This window comes from Pipra filicauda, unplaced genomic scaffold, assembly GCF_003945595.2.
Source record: "Pipra filicauda isolate LSUMZ 115617 unplaced genomic scaffold, ASM394559v2 scaffold480_size458065_pilon, whole genome shotgun sequence".
NCBI lineage: Eukaryota > Metazoa > Chordata > Aves > Passeriformes > Pipridae > Pipra > Pipra filicauda.
The window spans coordinates 43482-57805 of record NW_024104621.1 but is presented as its reverse complement, the minus strand read 5'-3'; the positions used below and the strand labels follow the sequence as shown (position 1 = coordinate 57805).

At 64.2% G+C, this 14324-nt stretch overlaps 3 protein-coding genes across 4 annotated transcripts; 2 read left to right on the top strand and 1 right to left on the bottom strand.

Annotated features, from left to right (window-relative positions):
* Positions 1–1232: 1232 nt before the first annotated feature.
* Positions 1233–4587, bottom strand: LOC113995085 (calsenilin-like). Of its 2 annotated transcripts, XM_027734833.2 has the most exons (8): positions 4403–4587; positions 3211–3335; positions 3055–3124; positions 2879–2949; positions 2517–2624; positions 2331–2435; positions 2186–2248; positions 1233–1760 (listed from the first exon to the last, which is right to left on the bottom strand). In XM_027734833.2, the coding sequence occupies exons 1-8, from the start codon at positions 4503–4505 to the stop codon at positions 1713–1715; spliced, it is 693 nt and encodes a 230-aa protein (XP_027590634.2). In that variant the 5' UTR covers positions 4506–4587; the 3' UTR covers positions 1233–1712. The 2 variants fall into 2 exon arrangements, with proteins under 2 accessions (XP_027590634.2, XP_027590626.2); XM_027734825.2 differs by having other exon boundaries at positions 2879–3124.
* A 1592-nt stretch (positions 4588–6179) lies between these two features.
* Positions 6180–7463, top strand: LOC113995256 (cytochrome c oxidase subunit 5B, mitochondrial). Its single transcript, XM_027735138.2, has 4 exons — positions 6180–6273; positions 6395–6468; positions 6966–7065; positions 7351–7463. The coding sequence occupies exons 1-4, from the start codon at positions 6180–6182 to the stop codon at positions 7461–7463; spliced, it is 381 nt and encodes a 126-aa protein (XP_027590939.1).
* Positions 7464–9269: 1806 nt separating this feature from the next.
* Positions 9270–12117, top strand: PURB (purine rich element binding protein B). The gene has a single exon (XM_027734866.2). The coding sequence runs from the start codon at positions 9270–9272 to the stop codon at positions 10281–10283; it is 1014 nt and encodes a 337-aa protein (XP_027590667.1). The 3' UTR covers positions 10284–12117.
* The last annotated feature ends 2207 nt before the right edge of the window (positions 12118–14324 follow it).

Below are 14324 nucleotides of genomic sequence, written 5' to 3'. Positions count from 1 at the left end.
GAACACCCCCCTTTCCAGGGATCTCCCCGTTCCCAGGGATCTCCCCGTTCCCAGGTTCCCCCCCCATTCTCAGGGATTCCCCCCCCTATTCCCAGGGATTCCCCCGTTCCCAGGTTCCCCCCCCTATTCCCAGGTTCCCCCCCCTATTCCCAGGGATTCCCCCGTTCCCAGGTTCCCCCCCCTATTCCCAGGTTCCCCCCCCTATTCCCAGGGATTCCCCCGTTCCCAGGTTCCCCCCCCCGTTCCCAGGTTCCCCCCCCCTATTCCCAGGGATTCCCCCGTTCCCAGGTTCCCCCCCCATTCCCAGGTTCCCCCCCCTATTCCCAGGGATTCCCCGTTCCCAGGTTCCCCCCCCCATTCCCAGGTTCCCCCCCCTATTCCAGGATGCCCCTTCCCAGGTTCCCCCCCCATTCCCAGGTTTCCCCCCCTATCCAGGATTACCCCGTTCCCAGGTTCCCCCCCCCATTCCCAGGTTCCCCCCCCCCATTCCCAGGGATTCCCCCGTTCCCAGGTTCCCCCCCCCCGTTCCCAGGTTCCCCCCCCATTCCCAGGGATTCCCCCGTTCCCAGGTTCCCCCCCCCCGTTCCCAGGTTCCCCCCCCCATTCCCAGGGATCCCCCCGTTCCCGGTGGTCTCACACACGTTGTTCCCGCTCCGCCAGGGGGCGCTGCAGACCCGCCCCCGCCTGTCTAAAGGTCGCCGTGCTGAGGCCACGCCCCCTTCGGGCCGTCCAATGGGAGCGCGGAGAGGACGGGACCGCCCCCAACGAGGACCAATGAGAGGGGAGGGCGGAGGAGGCGGGGCCGGGGAGGGGCACCGGGTCTGGGTGGGACTGGGTTCGGAAATGGGATTGGGAGCGGGAATGGGACCATTATAGCGACTGGGACTGGGGCAGGAACTGGGATTGGGACCGGGACAGGGACTGGGACAGTGACCAGGAGAGGGACTGGGACTGGGATGGGGACTGTGTCAGGGACGGAAAGAACGACAAGGGCTGGATTAGGGGCAGGGCCAGGGAGGGGACAGGGAGAAGGACAGGGCCAGGAACTGGGATGGGGCAGGGATGGGGATGGGGCAGGGATGGGGACGGGGATCGAGGCCAGGACAGGAATGGGGACAGGGATGGTGGCTGGGACTGGGGCAGGGACTGGGATTGGACTGAGACGGGGACGGGGACGGGGGCAGGGACACTGCACAGCTGTCACGTCGCACTTGACTCCGTTTCCCCCTAAATCGTCACTACCTGGTTTATTTATAAAACAACCCCCTCTCCACGTGCTGGGGGGGGGGCTGTGGCCTCGTGGGGGTCCCCTGAGTGATGAGGGGGGAGGCGGGTCTGTGTGCTTTTGGTTGGTGTTTGGGGGCTCCATTTCATGCCTGGAGACCCCCACTTAGGAACTCCCCACGTCCCGGGGGGTCCCTTCCCTGGGGGGTGCCATCTCCAAGGGATCCTGTCCCTGAGGGGTCCCCACATCCCAGGGAGTCCCCTCTCAGGGGGTTCCTGTGTCCCAGGGGTCCCCACCCCAGGGGGGCCTGGTGTCAGGGTCCTGTTTGTGCCATGTCAGGTCCCTATGCCACCCAGGGCAGGGGGTCCTTGTCAAGGGGGGCTCAGCCCCCTGAAATGGGTCCATCTTGCATGTGCCAGTGCTGTGCTGGGGGCTCTGGTGGCAGCGTTGTCCTTGTCTCCTCCTGTCTCCGGGGGGGGCCCAGGGTCTAGAGCACGTTGTGGAAGATCTGCATGGAGCTCATGATGTCCTTGTCCTGGAGGGGAGAGGACAGAGACTCCCGTGTCCCCCTCCTCCTGTCCCCCTCCTGCCATCCCACTCCTGTCCCTCCCATCCTGCTTGCCTGTCTCCCCCCTCCTTTCCCCCCCAATCCTGTCCCCTCTCTCCTCTCCCCACCGCCCAACACCCCCCATCCCACAATTCCCATAACACTCCTCCCGTCCCTCCCTCCCATTCCTCTCCCAGCCCCCCTCCTGTTCCCCCCTCCTGCCATTCCCTTCCTGTCTCTCTCCTCCTGTCCCCCCTCCCGGGGTCACCCCCTTGTCCCCATCCCTCCTGCCCCCCCCAGCACATCACTCTGGGACAGAACTAGGAGCAGGGGGATGTCTCAGACTCCAAGGCCTGGCAGGATGGAGGAGGAGGAGGGTGGTAGTGCCCCCCAGCCCCCTGGAGTCCCCCCACCTCCTGGCAGGTCTCCAGGAACTCCTCGAAGGTCACCACACCGTCCCCGTTCCTGTCCATCTTCTGCAAGGAAGTGGCCGGGGCTGAGTGGGGGTGGGTGGCCCCGGGAGGTGGCCCCAGGAGGGGGCAGAGGGGACAGTGTCACCTGGAAGAACAGCTCCATGTGCTGGGCCGGGGCGCTGGCCCGCAGGGTGGGCTCGGTGCAGGGCCCCATCATGGCATAGATGGACTTCATGATCTCCAGCATGTCCTGGGGGCACACAGAGCACCGGCACGTCCCTCTCTGGGTGCCCCCTGCCCCACCAGCCCCCCCAGTGTCCCCCAGTGTCACCTCCTTGGTGACGTAGCCGTCCTTATTCACGTCGTAGAGGTCAAACGTCCACTTCAGCTTCTGCTGCTCCGTCCCCCGCAGCAGCACCGAGAGCCCCACGGCAAAATCCTGCCGTGGGTGTGAGCAGGGAGGGACCCCAACCCCCCTCACAGCACTCAGCCCCCCCTCCTGCTGCCACATCGATCCTGGGGCGCCCGAGGGATTTGTTCCCTATTGATCCCGTTATTTTTAACCACCACCCCTTGTGCTGCAGTGCCCCCGGCACCGCGAGGGAGAGTTCGGCCATAGCCTGGGAGGAGGAGGAGGAGAAGGAGGAGGAGGAAGAGGAGGAGGATGTGATGAATCACGCCGGGAATTCCCACCTGGAAGCACAGAGCCCCGTTGTGGTCGGCGTCGAAGGCGTCGAACAAGAGGTGGGCGTAGGAACTGGCGTCTGCAGGGCGAGGGGATGGTAACTCCCCCCGCTTTGGCAGGGGCTGTTTGTCTGGATGGGCCCCCCCAGACCCCCCCTGGCAGGTTTGGGGGCCCCCCGACTCACCGCCCTGGGGGAAGAACCGTGAGTAGATGAGTGTGAAGGTTTCCTCGTCCACGAGGCCGCTGGGACATTCCTGGGAAGGAGGTGGCGCCTGGTGACACTGGAGACCCCCAGGACCCTCGTATGTGGGGTCAGGGGGTGAGGGATCCCCAAGCTCACGTTCTTGAAGCCACGGTAGAGGGACTGCAGCTCAATCTTGGTGAAGTTGGTCCGGGCCAGGAGCTGCTCCAGCCCCTCGGGTTGGTGCCGGATAGTTGGGAGCTCCACGTCGGCATCGCTGTTGTCTGGAGAGACCCCCCGGACAAAGATCCCCCTTAAAAACACCCCCCCCGCCCTAAAGCCACCCCTATCCCCTTTAAACCACCCCCACCCCCCTAAAGCCAACCCTTCTACCCCTTAAAACCACTCCCATTCTCCCTAAAACCAACCCTCCAAACCCCTAAAACCACCTCCATCCCTGCTAAAACCAACCCCATCCCCCCTACAGCTACTCCCACGGCCCCAAAACCACCCCAGGGTGCCGTGGTGGACCCCAAAATTCCCTTTGGGCCCCTGGAACACCCCGGGTGTCGAATCCCGAGGGGTTTCCTGCATTCCGGAGGCACGGAACATTCCGGAGCCGCCTCTCCCCGGCCAAAGGTAATTAATAAATGATGGCTTATTAATAATTCCAGCCTGGGGAGCCCCCATGGAGCCTCCCGGCACAGACGGAGGGGTGGGAATTTTGGGATGGGGTTGGGACCCTGGAAAATCCCCAGGGTCCCCCCAGAGGGGTTGAACCCCCTGGGTCCTGCTAAGCCGGGTCTCAGGGGGGCTTGGGGGGCAGAAAGGGAGTGGGAGGGCCTGGTGTTGTTTTGGGGGGGTTGAGAGTCAGTGGGGGCCTGGGGGTCCCTGTGCCCCATCCCAAGGGGGCTTTGGGGGTCTCTGTGGTGGCAGAGCCCCCCAGCTCGGGGGGAGGGGGGGGTTAACAGCAGCTCAGAGCCGCCCCCTCCCACCTCGGGGAGGTTTGGGGGTCCCTGTTATCTGTTAACAGGGAGTGGGGGCACCTTGGGAGGGACAGGGGGTCTCTGGGGATGAGTTTTTTGGGGGCAGCACTGGCATAGCCCCCCGGGGAAGGTCAGAGCAGGGCTGGGCCAGGACACTCCAATGGGGGGCTGGAGGGGGTCTGGGGGGACCTGCCCTTTCCACCACCCCCCAAACCCTCAGCCTTCACCCCAAACCCTCCCGGGGGGGAACTCCAAACCCGGCTGGTTGGACCTCAGAGGGCCCGACAGGTCACTGATGGGGGGAGGGATGGGAGGATTAATTAACTCAATAATTAGGGTTCATTAAGGTTATAACTGGGGGGTACCTTCCATGGAGATGGGCTCCAGGATGCCGAACTGCTTGAGCACGGCGATGAAGAGGAGGATGACCACGGCCACGGCGCACAGCTCCATGCCCTGGATGCCCATGGCCCCCGGGGGGGCTTGGGGGGTCCCCCCCAGACCCCGGCAGGGTGTGGGCAGTGGGTGCTGCGGGAGCACAGGGCGGGTGTTGTGCCTGCCTGTGCCCGCCTGTCCTGCCTCCTCCTCCTCCTCCTCCTCCTCCTCCCTTGGCACTCGCCCACCCCCCTGGCCCCCCCCGGCGCTGCTTTCCCAATTTTATTTTTAGCCCCCTCCCTCCCCCTGAAGGATTTGGGGGGGCCCAGGGGTGCTGCCCTCCCCTCCCCGCAGCACCCCGGGCTTGTGGCTGCACAGCCGGGGGGTCAAACCAGCGCCGGCCTCAAAACTGGGGGGGAAAAAGGTTGTTTTGTCCCCCCTCACCCCCGGTGGGATCGATAGGATCGATGGGGATGAGTAAGCAGCGAGGGAGGGGGAAACTGAGGCAGGGGAAGGGGCGGGGGGCTGGCCCTGTGCCCCCAGGGCTGTCCCCACCCCTCCAGGGCTGTCCCTGCTCTGGAGACATGAGCCCTGTCCCCCCAGATCTGTCCCGAGGGTGTCCCTGTGCCCCCAGGGGTGTTCCGTGGTCCTGGGGAGATTGTCCCTGTCCCCCCTGGGGCTGTTCTGTCCCCAGAGCCCTGGGACAATCTGTCCCCATCCCTCAGGGGGAGGTCCCTGCTCCTGGGGACATCGGCCCTGTCCCCCCTGAGCTGTCCCTGTGTCCCCGGGGTGTCCCTGTCCCCGCATGGCCCCAAGGCTCCAGGAATGTCTCTCTGCAGTGTCCTGGGCTGGTCTTGTCCCCAGAGTTCCAGGGACATTGTTCTTGTCACCTTGAGGGTGTCATCGTGGTTCTGGGGACATTGGCCCTGTCCCCCCAGGGCTGTCCCTGTCCCTATCCCTCGGGGTGTCCCACCCCCATGGCTCCCAGGACATCATTCCCATCCCCCCCCCCCCCCCGGTGTCCCTGGCCCTGTTCTCCCCTGGGACTCTCAGTCCCCAAGGCCCCAGGACCACCTGTCCCCATCCCTCTGGAGGTGTCATGTCCCCATGGTCCCCAGTTCTTTGTCCCCCTCCTCCAGGGCTGTCCCACCCCCGTGGTCCCAGGGACATTGTCCCATCCACCCTGAGGTGTCTTCGTCACCTCCAGGGGATCCTTGTCCCCCCTCCCACCCCCCTCGGGAACACTGTCTCTGTCCCCCTGGGGGTTGTCCCTGTCCCTCTCCAGGTGCTCCCATCCCCAGCTTCTACCTCAGGGGCACAGTCCCTGTCCCCCCAGGAGTGTCCCCACAACCCCCAGGGTTCCCCTGTACCCCCAGAGTGTCCCTGCCCCCTCATGGGCTGTCCCCATCCCTGTCCCCCCCAGGCTGTCCCCATCCCTGTCGCTCCCTGGGTGTCCCCAACCTTGACCCTGTCCCCCCCGGGCTGTCCCTGTCGCCCCCTGGGTGACCCCATCCCTGCCCCCGTCCCTGTCTCCTTCGCGCTGTCCCATCTGCCTCCGCCCTCGGTGACCCCCGGCGGCCGCACTGGGGGCGTGTCCCAGAAGGAAGGCGTGGTTTTGTTTCTAAGGGGCGTGACCCAGGGAGAGGCGTGGTTCCGCCTTGGGGCGTGGTCAAGCCCCGGGGGCAGGCTCCGCTCACCGCCCGCCGTCCCGATCCCGCGTGACGTCATTTCCGCTTCCGCTTCTGCAGCGGAAGAGCCGGTGCCGCCATGGCCTCAAGGTTACTGCGGGTGAGCGCGGCCCTGCGGCTCCTGCCCGGCGCCTCCGCCCGCGCCGCGCCCGCGCGCCAGCTCGGCGTGCCCGGTGAGCGGGGACCGGGGGGAGGGCGGTGCGGGGGGGGCGCGAGGGAGGGGGCGTGCGGGGCCGCAGGGGGGGAGCGGGCGCGGTGTCCGTGCCTCCCCCCCCGTGTGACCGCGGTCCGCAGGGAGCCTGGCCAGCGATGAAGAACAGGCGACTGGGATGGAGAGGAAGGTCATGGAGGCCCTGAACAAGGGCCTGGTGAGTGCGGGGGCACCCGGGGAGGGCGGGGGGTCTTGGGGAACTCGGGGGGGTCTGAGGAGGTTTCGGAGTTCGACTGTTCGGGGGGGAGGAGGGGCGTCTTGGGGGCGTTTGGGGGTCTCAGGCGGTTCTAGGGGGCTCAGGGGCGGCGAAGGAGGGTCTGGGGTGGTCTCAGGGTCTGACGAATACAGGAGGGTTAGGGTTAGGCTCAGGGGCGGCGAAGGAGGCTCAGGGGGTGGGAGGGGGCGTCTGGGGGGGGTTGGTGTTTTTGGTGGGGACAAGGTGTGTTGTTGGGGGAGGTCTCGGGGGGGGCTGAGGGTCTCAGAGCTGGGGGATTCTTGGGAACAGGGAGCTGGGGGACCCCAGGTGGTGGGGGTGGTGAGTTTCGGGGGGGTCTCAGGGTCGGGGGGTGAGGGTGGTGAGTCTGGGGGGTGTCAGGGTGTCTCTGGGGGGGGTACCTGTCCCACGGGTGCCCTCCTGACCCCCCTGCCCCCCAGGACCCCTACAGCATGTTCCGGCCCAAACGCTATGCGGGCACCAAAGAGGACCCGAATCTCGTGCCCTCCATCACAAACAAACGCATCGTGGGCTGTGTCTGTGAGTGACCCTGTCCGTGTGTCTGTCCTGTCTGTGTGTCTGAGTGACCCTGTCCGTGTGTCCCTCCTGTCCCTGTGTCTGTGAGTGAGTGACCCTGCTGTCTGTGTGTCCCTCTGGTCTGTGTGTCCATCCTGTCCCTGTGTCCGCGTGTCCATCCTTGTTCCCATGTCCATGTGTCTGTCCTGTCCCTGTGTCCATGCCCTGTTCCCACGTTTCTGTCTCTGTTCCCGGGCCCCATTCCTGTCCCTGTGTCCATGCCCTGTCCCACTCTGTCCCTGTCCCCAGGTGAGGAGGACAACAGCTGCGTGGTTTGGTTCTGGCTGCACAAGGGCGAGGCCCAGCGCTGCCCCTCCTGTGGGGCCCACTACAAACTGATCCCCCACGAGCTGCCCCACTGAGGGGGGCTGTGGGACCCCCCCCGGGGCCCTGCTGAGCCCCCCCTGCACCTGAGCCCACGATAAAGAGATGGTGGGGAGACCCTGACTCTGTGTGTGCTGGGGGTGCAGCAGGGTGGGGAGGGGGGGCAACTGCTGTGTGGAGCCAGGCCAGGCCGTGAAGGTGTCACTGTGAGTGACCTGGGGCTGTGGGAGGGGGGTTGTTGAGGGACCCCCTTTCACTGTCCCTCTTCCCTGGGGGGTGCTGGGATTTGAGAGGCAGCTGGGGTACAGCTGCTGGGGGGTCTCAGGGGTACTATTTTGGGCCTCCCTGCCCAGCCTGGGGGATCACCCACCCCAAAAGAAGACCCCAGAGGGGGCTGGGTTACCCTCTTAGCCCTCCCACACACAAGTGTCTCCCCAGATGCCTCTGTGGGGGTCTCTCTGTTCACATGGGAGAGGCACAGCTGGACACATCCTTGGGGGGCATCACCTGCCCCAGGGGTGACACCCCATTGGGCGGGAGCCTCCTGGGGACACTGGGGGAGCCCTGGGGGCTGGTCCTGCCCTGGCACCTCTGAGGGCACCTGGGAGGCTCCACAACACCCCTGGGAGTCCCTGAAGGTTCTCATGAGATCCCAGGAGGCCCCAATAAGTCCATGAAGGTTCCCATAAGGTCCCCAGTGGGTCCCTTGAGTTCCCCAGAGGTTCTCAGGAGATCCTGCGGGGTCCCTGGAAGTCCCTCAGCAGGCCCCCACAGGATCTGGATGCTGCAGCTCTGCCCTTGTATCACACATCCCCAGGGCGGGGGGTCAGGTTGTACCCTCCCAGCCCCACTTAGGGGCCCTGTGGGGGCCCAGGGAGGACCTGGAGGCTGCCGGATCCCCAGCCTGTCCCCTGTGCTGCTGATGTCACCAGTGACATCAGACTGGGTGGTCATGATGTCATGCACCCCCGGGGGGAGGGGCTCTGATCCTCACCAGCTGATGGGGACTGTGGTGGCCATGACTGACAGCCAGGGGTGGGGCCTGCCTGGTGGGGCGGGGCTCCAGCCTCACTGAACAATAGGAGCTGGTGGAGGCTGTGATTGACAGCAGGAGTGGGTGGGAACCTGCAATTTATGGGACTGTGCTGGGAGGGGAGGGCGGGGCTTGGGGCTCACCAACCAATCGGTGCTGCTGGAAGCCCTGACTGACAGCCAGGGGGTGCGACTTTAGGCCTCAGCCAATGGGGAGCTGGGCTAGCTGTGAGGGACAGCCGGGGGGGCCGGGCTGTGCACTCAATGGAACTCGAGTGGAGAGGTGGTGGGGCGGGGCTTGATGGGGGAGGAGCCCTCGATCTCATTGACCAATGGGGGCTTGTGGCGGCCGTGACTGACAGCTGGAGGGCGGGGTTTATGCTCAATGGAAGCGGTGGGAGGCGGGGCTATGCCGGGGCGGTGCTCTGTGCCTCTCTGACCAATGGGGGCCGGCGGCGGCCATGACTGACAAGCAGGGACGGGCGGGAGCCTGCGACTGAGGGAGTGGGGAGGGGCAGGTGCTGCGGGGCGGGGCTTCGGGGCTCACCGACCAATCGGGGCCGTGTTGACCGTGACTGACAGCGGGGGGGGCGGGGCCCCGGGGGGCGGGGTCTCATTGACCAATGGAGGCCGCAGGCGGCCATGACTGACAGAGGGGGGCGGGGCCTGCCGGGGGCGCGCGGGGACGCGGCGGGCGGGGCTCTTCCCCCCTTGCCCCCCCCGCGCACGTGACGGCGGCGGTGCGGCGGTGACGTCATCGGCGGTGTCGCAGCGGGGCCGGAAGCGGGCGGCGCGCGGGGCGGGCGGACAAGATGGCGGACGGGGACAGCGGCAGCGAGCGCGGCGGCGGCGGCGGCGGCGGGTTCGGGGCCGCCCGTGGCGGGGCGGGGGGGGCCGGGCCCGCGGCGGGGCCCGGCGGCGGCGGCGGCGCGGCCGGCCCCGAACAGGAGACGCAGGAGCTGGCGTCCAAGCGGCTGGACATTCAGAACAAGCGCTTCTACCTGGACGTGAAGCAGAACGCCAAGGGCCGCTTCCTCAAGATCGCCGAGGTGGGCGCGGGCGGCTCCAAGAGCCGCCTCACGCTCTCCATGGCCGTGGCCGCCGAGTTCCGCGACTACCTGGGCGACTTCATCGAGCACTACGCGCAGCTGGGCCCGTCCAGCCCCGAGCAGCTCGCCCAGGCCGCGGGGCCGCCGGGCGAGGACGGCGCCGGGCCCCGCCGCGCCCTCAAGAGCGAGTTCCTGGTGCGGGAGAACCGCAAGTACTACCTGGACCTGAAGGAGAACCAGCGCGGGCGCTTCCTGCGCATCCGCCAGACCGTGAACCGCGGCCCGGGCGGCCCGGGGGGGTTCGCGGGGGGCCCCCCGGGGCTGCAGAGCGGCCAGACCATCGCGCTGCCCGCCCAGGGCCTTATCGAGTTCCGCGACGCGCTGGCCAAGCTCATCGACGACTACGGCGGCGAGGAGGACGAGCTGGGTGGCCCCGGCGGCGGCGGCCCGGGCGGCGGGGGGCTCTACGGGGAGCTGCCCGAGGGCACGTCCATCACCGTGGACTCCAAGCGCTTCTTCTTCGACGTGGGCTGCAACAAGTACGGCGTGTTCCTGCGGGTCAGCGAGGTGAAGCCGTCCTACCGCAACGCCATCACCGTCCCCTACAAGGCCTGGGCCAAGTTCGGCGGCGCCTTCTGCCGCTACGCCGAGGAGATGCGCGACATCCAGGAGCGCCAGCGGGACAAGCTCTACGATCGGCGCGCCGGCCCCCCTGGGCCCGGCAGCGGCAGCGGAGCCGGCGACGACTCTGACGGCGACGACGTGGACGACGACTGAGCCGACCCCCACCCCCTCGACCCCCCGACGCCGGCCCCCTACCGCCCCCCCCCCGAGCCCCGGGGCAGAGGGGCCCCCGATCCCCCCTCCCAGTGACGGGGCAGAGGGGTTCCCAAACCCCCGAGTCTCCTCCCCCAAAACAGCAATGGGGCAAAGGGATCCCCGAGCCCACCCCCCTCCCAGCGACAGGGTGAAGGGGTCCCCAAACCCCCCTATGCCCCCGCTCCCAGCAACGGGATGAAGGGTCCCCGAGCCCCCCCCCGGCAGTGGTGGGGCGCGGGGGTCTCCGAAACACCCCCCGAACCTCCTGCAGCCACCGGAGAGAGAAACCGGCCCGACCGCGCCGCTGCCCGCGGCTCCTCCCCCTGCTCTGTCCCCGCCGTGGGCCCCCCAAGACTCGCTGCTTTGGGGAGGGACAGGGGCTCACCCGCAGCCCCCTCTCCTCCCGATGCCCCCCATTGAAACCAGCACCGAGGGCCCTGGAGCCGGGGGGGCAGCCGCGGCGCCGGGGGGGCAGCAGGGGCACCTTGGACCAACGGCCGTTCCCTCGGCTTGTGATTTTTCCTTCGTTCTCTTTTTTTTTTTTCTCCCTCCTTTTTCTCCTCTTTCCACGTTGTTTTTTTTTTTTTTTTTTTTTTGTCGGTTTTTTGGGATGCAAACTGCAAACTCCGGGCACCCGAACTGGAACCTGCCCCGAGCCGGCGCGGAGCTGCGGCTCCCTGACAATTAGGGAAGATCTCCTCGGTTTTGCCGATTTCAGACCGTTCCCCCCCCCTCCAGTTTCCCGCCGGGAAGGGGGAGGCGCCGACACAAAGCACAAGGAAAAGCTCGACGGGGCGAAACATCTTCCCCTTCTCTCCAAATAAGGCGCCTCCGGCCCCGATTCACCGGGACCCGCCGGAATCCGCCCCTTGGCTTCACCCAAATTGGATTTTCCGGCCCCAAACCCGTGGCCGCGCCCGGCCTCGGCCCCTTGGGGGTGGTTTTAGGGGGGTTATTGTTATTTTTTGCCTCTTTTTGTCTTTTTTTGCCCCCCCCCCCGGGCCCGGCCCTGGCGCCGCCTGATCCCTCCAGCCACCTCCTATTAAACACATTTTTCCACTCTCAAACAGTCTTTTTTTAAATTCTTTTTCACTCCCTTGGCTCAGTCCTGCCCTGTCCAGAATTCCACTTTTTCACCCCATTTTCCCAGAACTCTGAACTCCATCACTCTCATTCCAAAGTTTTGCCTCTTCTTCTCCTCCAACGGTTTCACCACTTTTAGGACTTTTTTTTTTTTCGCTTTTAATCCATTTTTGGGAGCCCGCTCAGCTGCCTCCTTAATTTATTACCACGGATCCGGCATCTCCCTCTCTCCGTATTTATTGGGAAGTGAGGAACAGCCGCAGACCCCTGGGGGTCCATCCGTCCGTCCGGCTCCGGCCCTGTCCTGCTGCTCCCGCCGCCGTTGCTCTTTTTAAAGGGATTTTTAAAGCGAGTTTCTTCCATTTATCCCGTTTTTAAAGCCTTCTCCGTCGCAAAGGACCCGGATCCCTCACTCACACGGGAGCAATAGTCCTTCCTCGGTGGCCGACGTGTCCGTACTGTATTTTGTACCCTCAGGCAGCTCTTTCCGGTGAATTCCTGCTGTATCCACCCATCCTCCTGGTCCTGTGTTCTTTGCCACGGAGAAAATCCAGAAACCAGAACGGCGACAACGGATTTGGGGGGAAAAAAAAACGCTCCCGGCTCCGCGGGACTCACCGGCGTCCGGCCGCGGGACCTCTCCTTTTATTTTTGAAGAGGATGATATATATATATATATATAAAAAAATATATATATATTCCTTTGGTTTTTCTTTCTTTTGGCTGAATTGCGGTGATTTAGCCTTATTTCTATGTCGGGAGAGTGGCGGAGTCGCTGCCGGCCCGGCCCAGCTCTGGGGAGCTGGCTAGAAATACATGGAAGAGAAAAAAAAACAAACAAAAAAAGGCAAAACCACCAAAATCTGATAATAAACCCAAAAAAGCAGCTCCTGGCGTCGGCTCCGGGAGCCTTTCCCAGCCGGAGAAGTGCTGGATCCATGGACACAACGTCCCGCAGCTCCATTTGGGTGGGAAGAGCAGAGAGCGTCGGGGGAAGACAGCGGAAAAACCAGCCAAAATGAGATAAAATTGGGGGGAAAAGGGGGTTTGAGGGGAGCGGCGGCCCAGGGGGGCTGCGGGGGAGGGGGTTTGGGGCAGTTTGGGGGTTTTTTCTCTCTTGGAGCCCCCCAGGAGCCGGTGGGTGTTTCCCAGGAAAGCAGGACAGTGCCGGCATCTCCCCTGGGCCCCTATTCCCATCTCTGTGTGTATAGACATGGCCGTGTGTACATAGATCAGAGTTGGTTGGGTTTGGGTTGAATTGTGTAGAAAACGGGCAAATTGCTTTTTTTATTATTTTTAAACCACAAGTGGGGGGGGAAAATATCCCAAATTCCTGGTACTTCCAGCTTTGTTGCCCCAGAAGGGCCAATGGAGAGCGTGACGATGGCTGTACAGACAGAAAGTTGGGAATCCTGTCCAGTGCCCCAAAACCCGCTAGAAATGCCCCAAATGGCCAGGCCTGGGGCCAGCAGCACCTCCAGGGGAAGTTCAAACAGCTTCAATTCCTTTTGTCCTAAAAAATATGGAAGAAAATCGGGATTCTCCTGCCTTGTTTCCAGGCGATTTGTGGGCGGCAGAGGATGGGATGGGTGGGGCCGTGCCAGTGGCGGCTCCTTGAGTTGGTGACAAACCAACCCCAACCCCTTGCCAGCCTCTCTTGTAAAAAAGCAAAAAGTGGAAAAAAATCGCAAAAAACTGGAAAAGATAAAAAAAAAAAGCAGCTGAGGGAGCCCTGGGGGTACATGGAGTGGCGCCTCAGGGAGCTCGGCAGGTCCTCCCAGTGGGAAATCCCAGGCGGCTCCGTGGATGCTCCCGGGTGTTCCTGCAGGGCGAGGCCGTCGCCCTCATCAGCTCTTGGAGCCGGTTGAGCCAGTGGTGCCGGAGCCAGGGTTGGGTGTCAGTGGGACAGCCTGGATCCGGGCAGGACGGCCCAGAGCCCACGGGGTCGAGGCCCCAGAACAGTGGCCCGGGGGGCTCCAGCCTTGGAGCAGCGGCTGGGAGCGGGTCCAGCATGGGCAGCTCCCCCGGCACCTCTGGGGCAAAGAACGGGCCAGGAGATTGGACAAATGTCAGTGGGGGAGCACTGGATCCTCCTCCAAGAGCCACATCTTCCAAGAGCCAGATCCTTCTCTGGGACCTGGATCCTCCTCCAAGAGCCAGATGCTCCAAGAGTTGGATCCTCTGATGGCTGGATCCTCCAAGAGCTGGATCCTCTAAGCACCAGCTCTCCACTGAGTGTTGGATCCTCCTTCCGGCATTGGATCCTCCTCCAAGTTGGATCCTCTGAGAGTTGGATCCTCCAGGTGTCAGACCCTTCTCTTCGAGCTGGATCCTCCTCAGAGAGTTTGATCCTCTGAGAACTGGATCCTTGGAGCGCTGGATCCTCCTCTGAGTCCCGGATCCTCCTTGGAGAGCTGGATCCTCTGAGAACTGGATCCCCTGAGTGCTGGATCCCCCTCCGAGCAGCAGATCCCCCGGGAGCGCCGCCTCCCTGAGTGCTCGCCCCGATGTCCCTTTGCCGAAAAGAGAAAAAGAAAAAAAAAAGAAAGTTTTATTCCTGTTATTTTTTTAATGAAAGAAAAACAAAAACTAAAGCAAACCTGCACTTTAGGCGGCCGGGGGGGTCGGGGCCCCCGTGTCCTTTCCCTGCGGCCGGGGGGCGGCTCCGGGGGCCGGAGGCAGGTCCTGGGTGTTACCACTAGCGCAGACGAGGCCGACGCGACGAACTCCTCCTGCTCCAAGCACTCCTGACGTAGCAGATTTTTGCAAATGGAGTTTTACAGTCTATATTTAAAGAATTGTATGTTTGTAACAAATAAAGTATGCGGAAAAGTGAATGAAAAACCAGCCTGGGCCTGGCTCGCTCCTTGGGGGGGTCAGGGAGGGGTAGCTGGTGCCACCGTTGGGGTGAGGGGC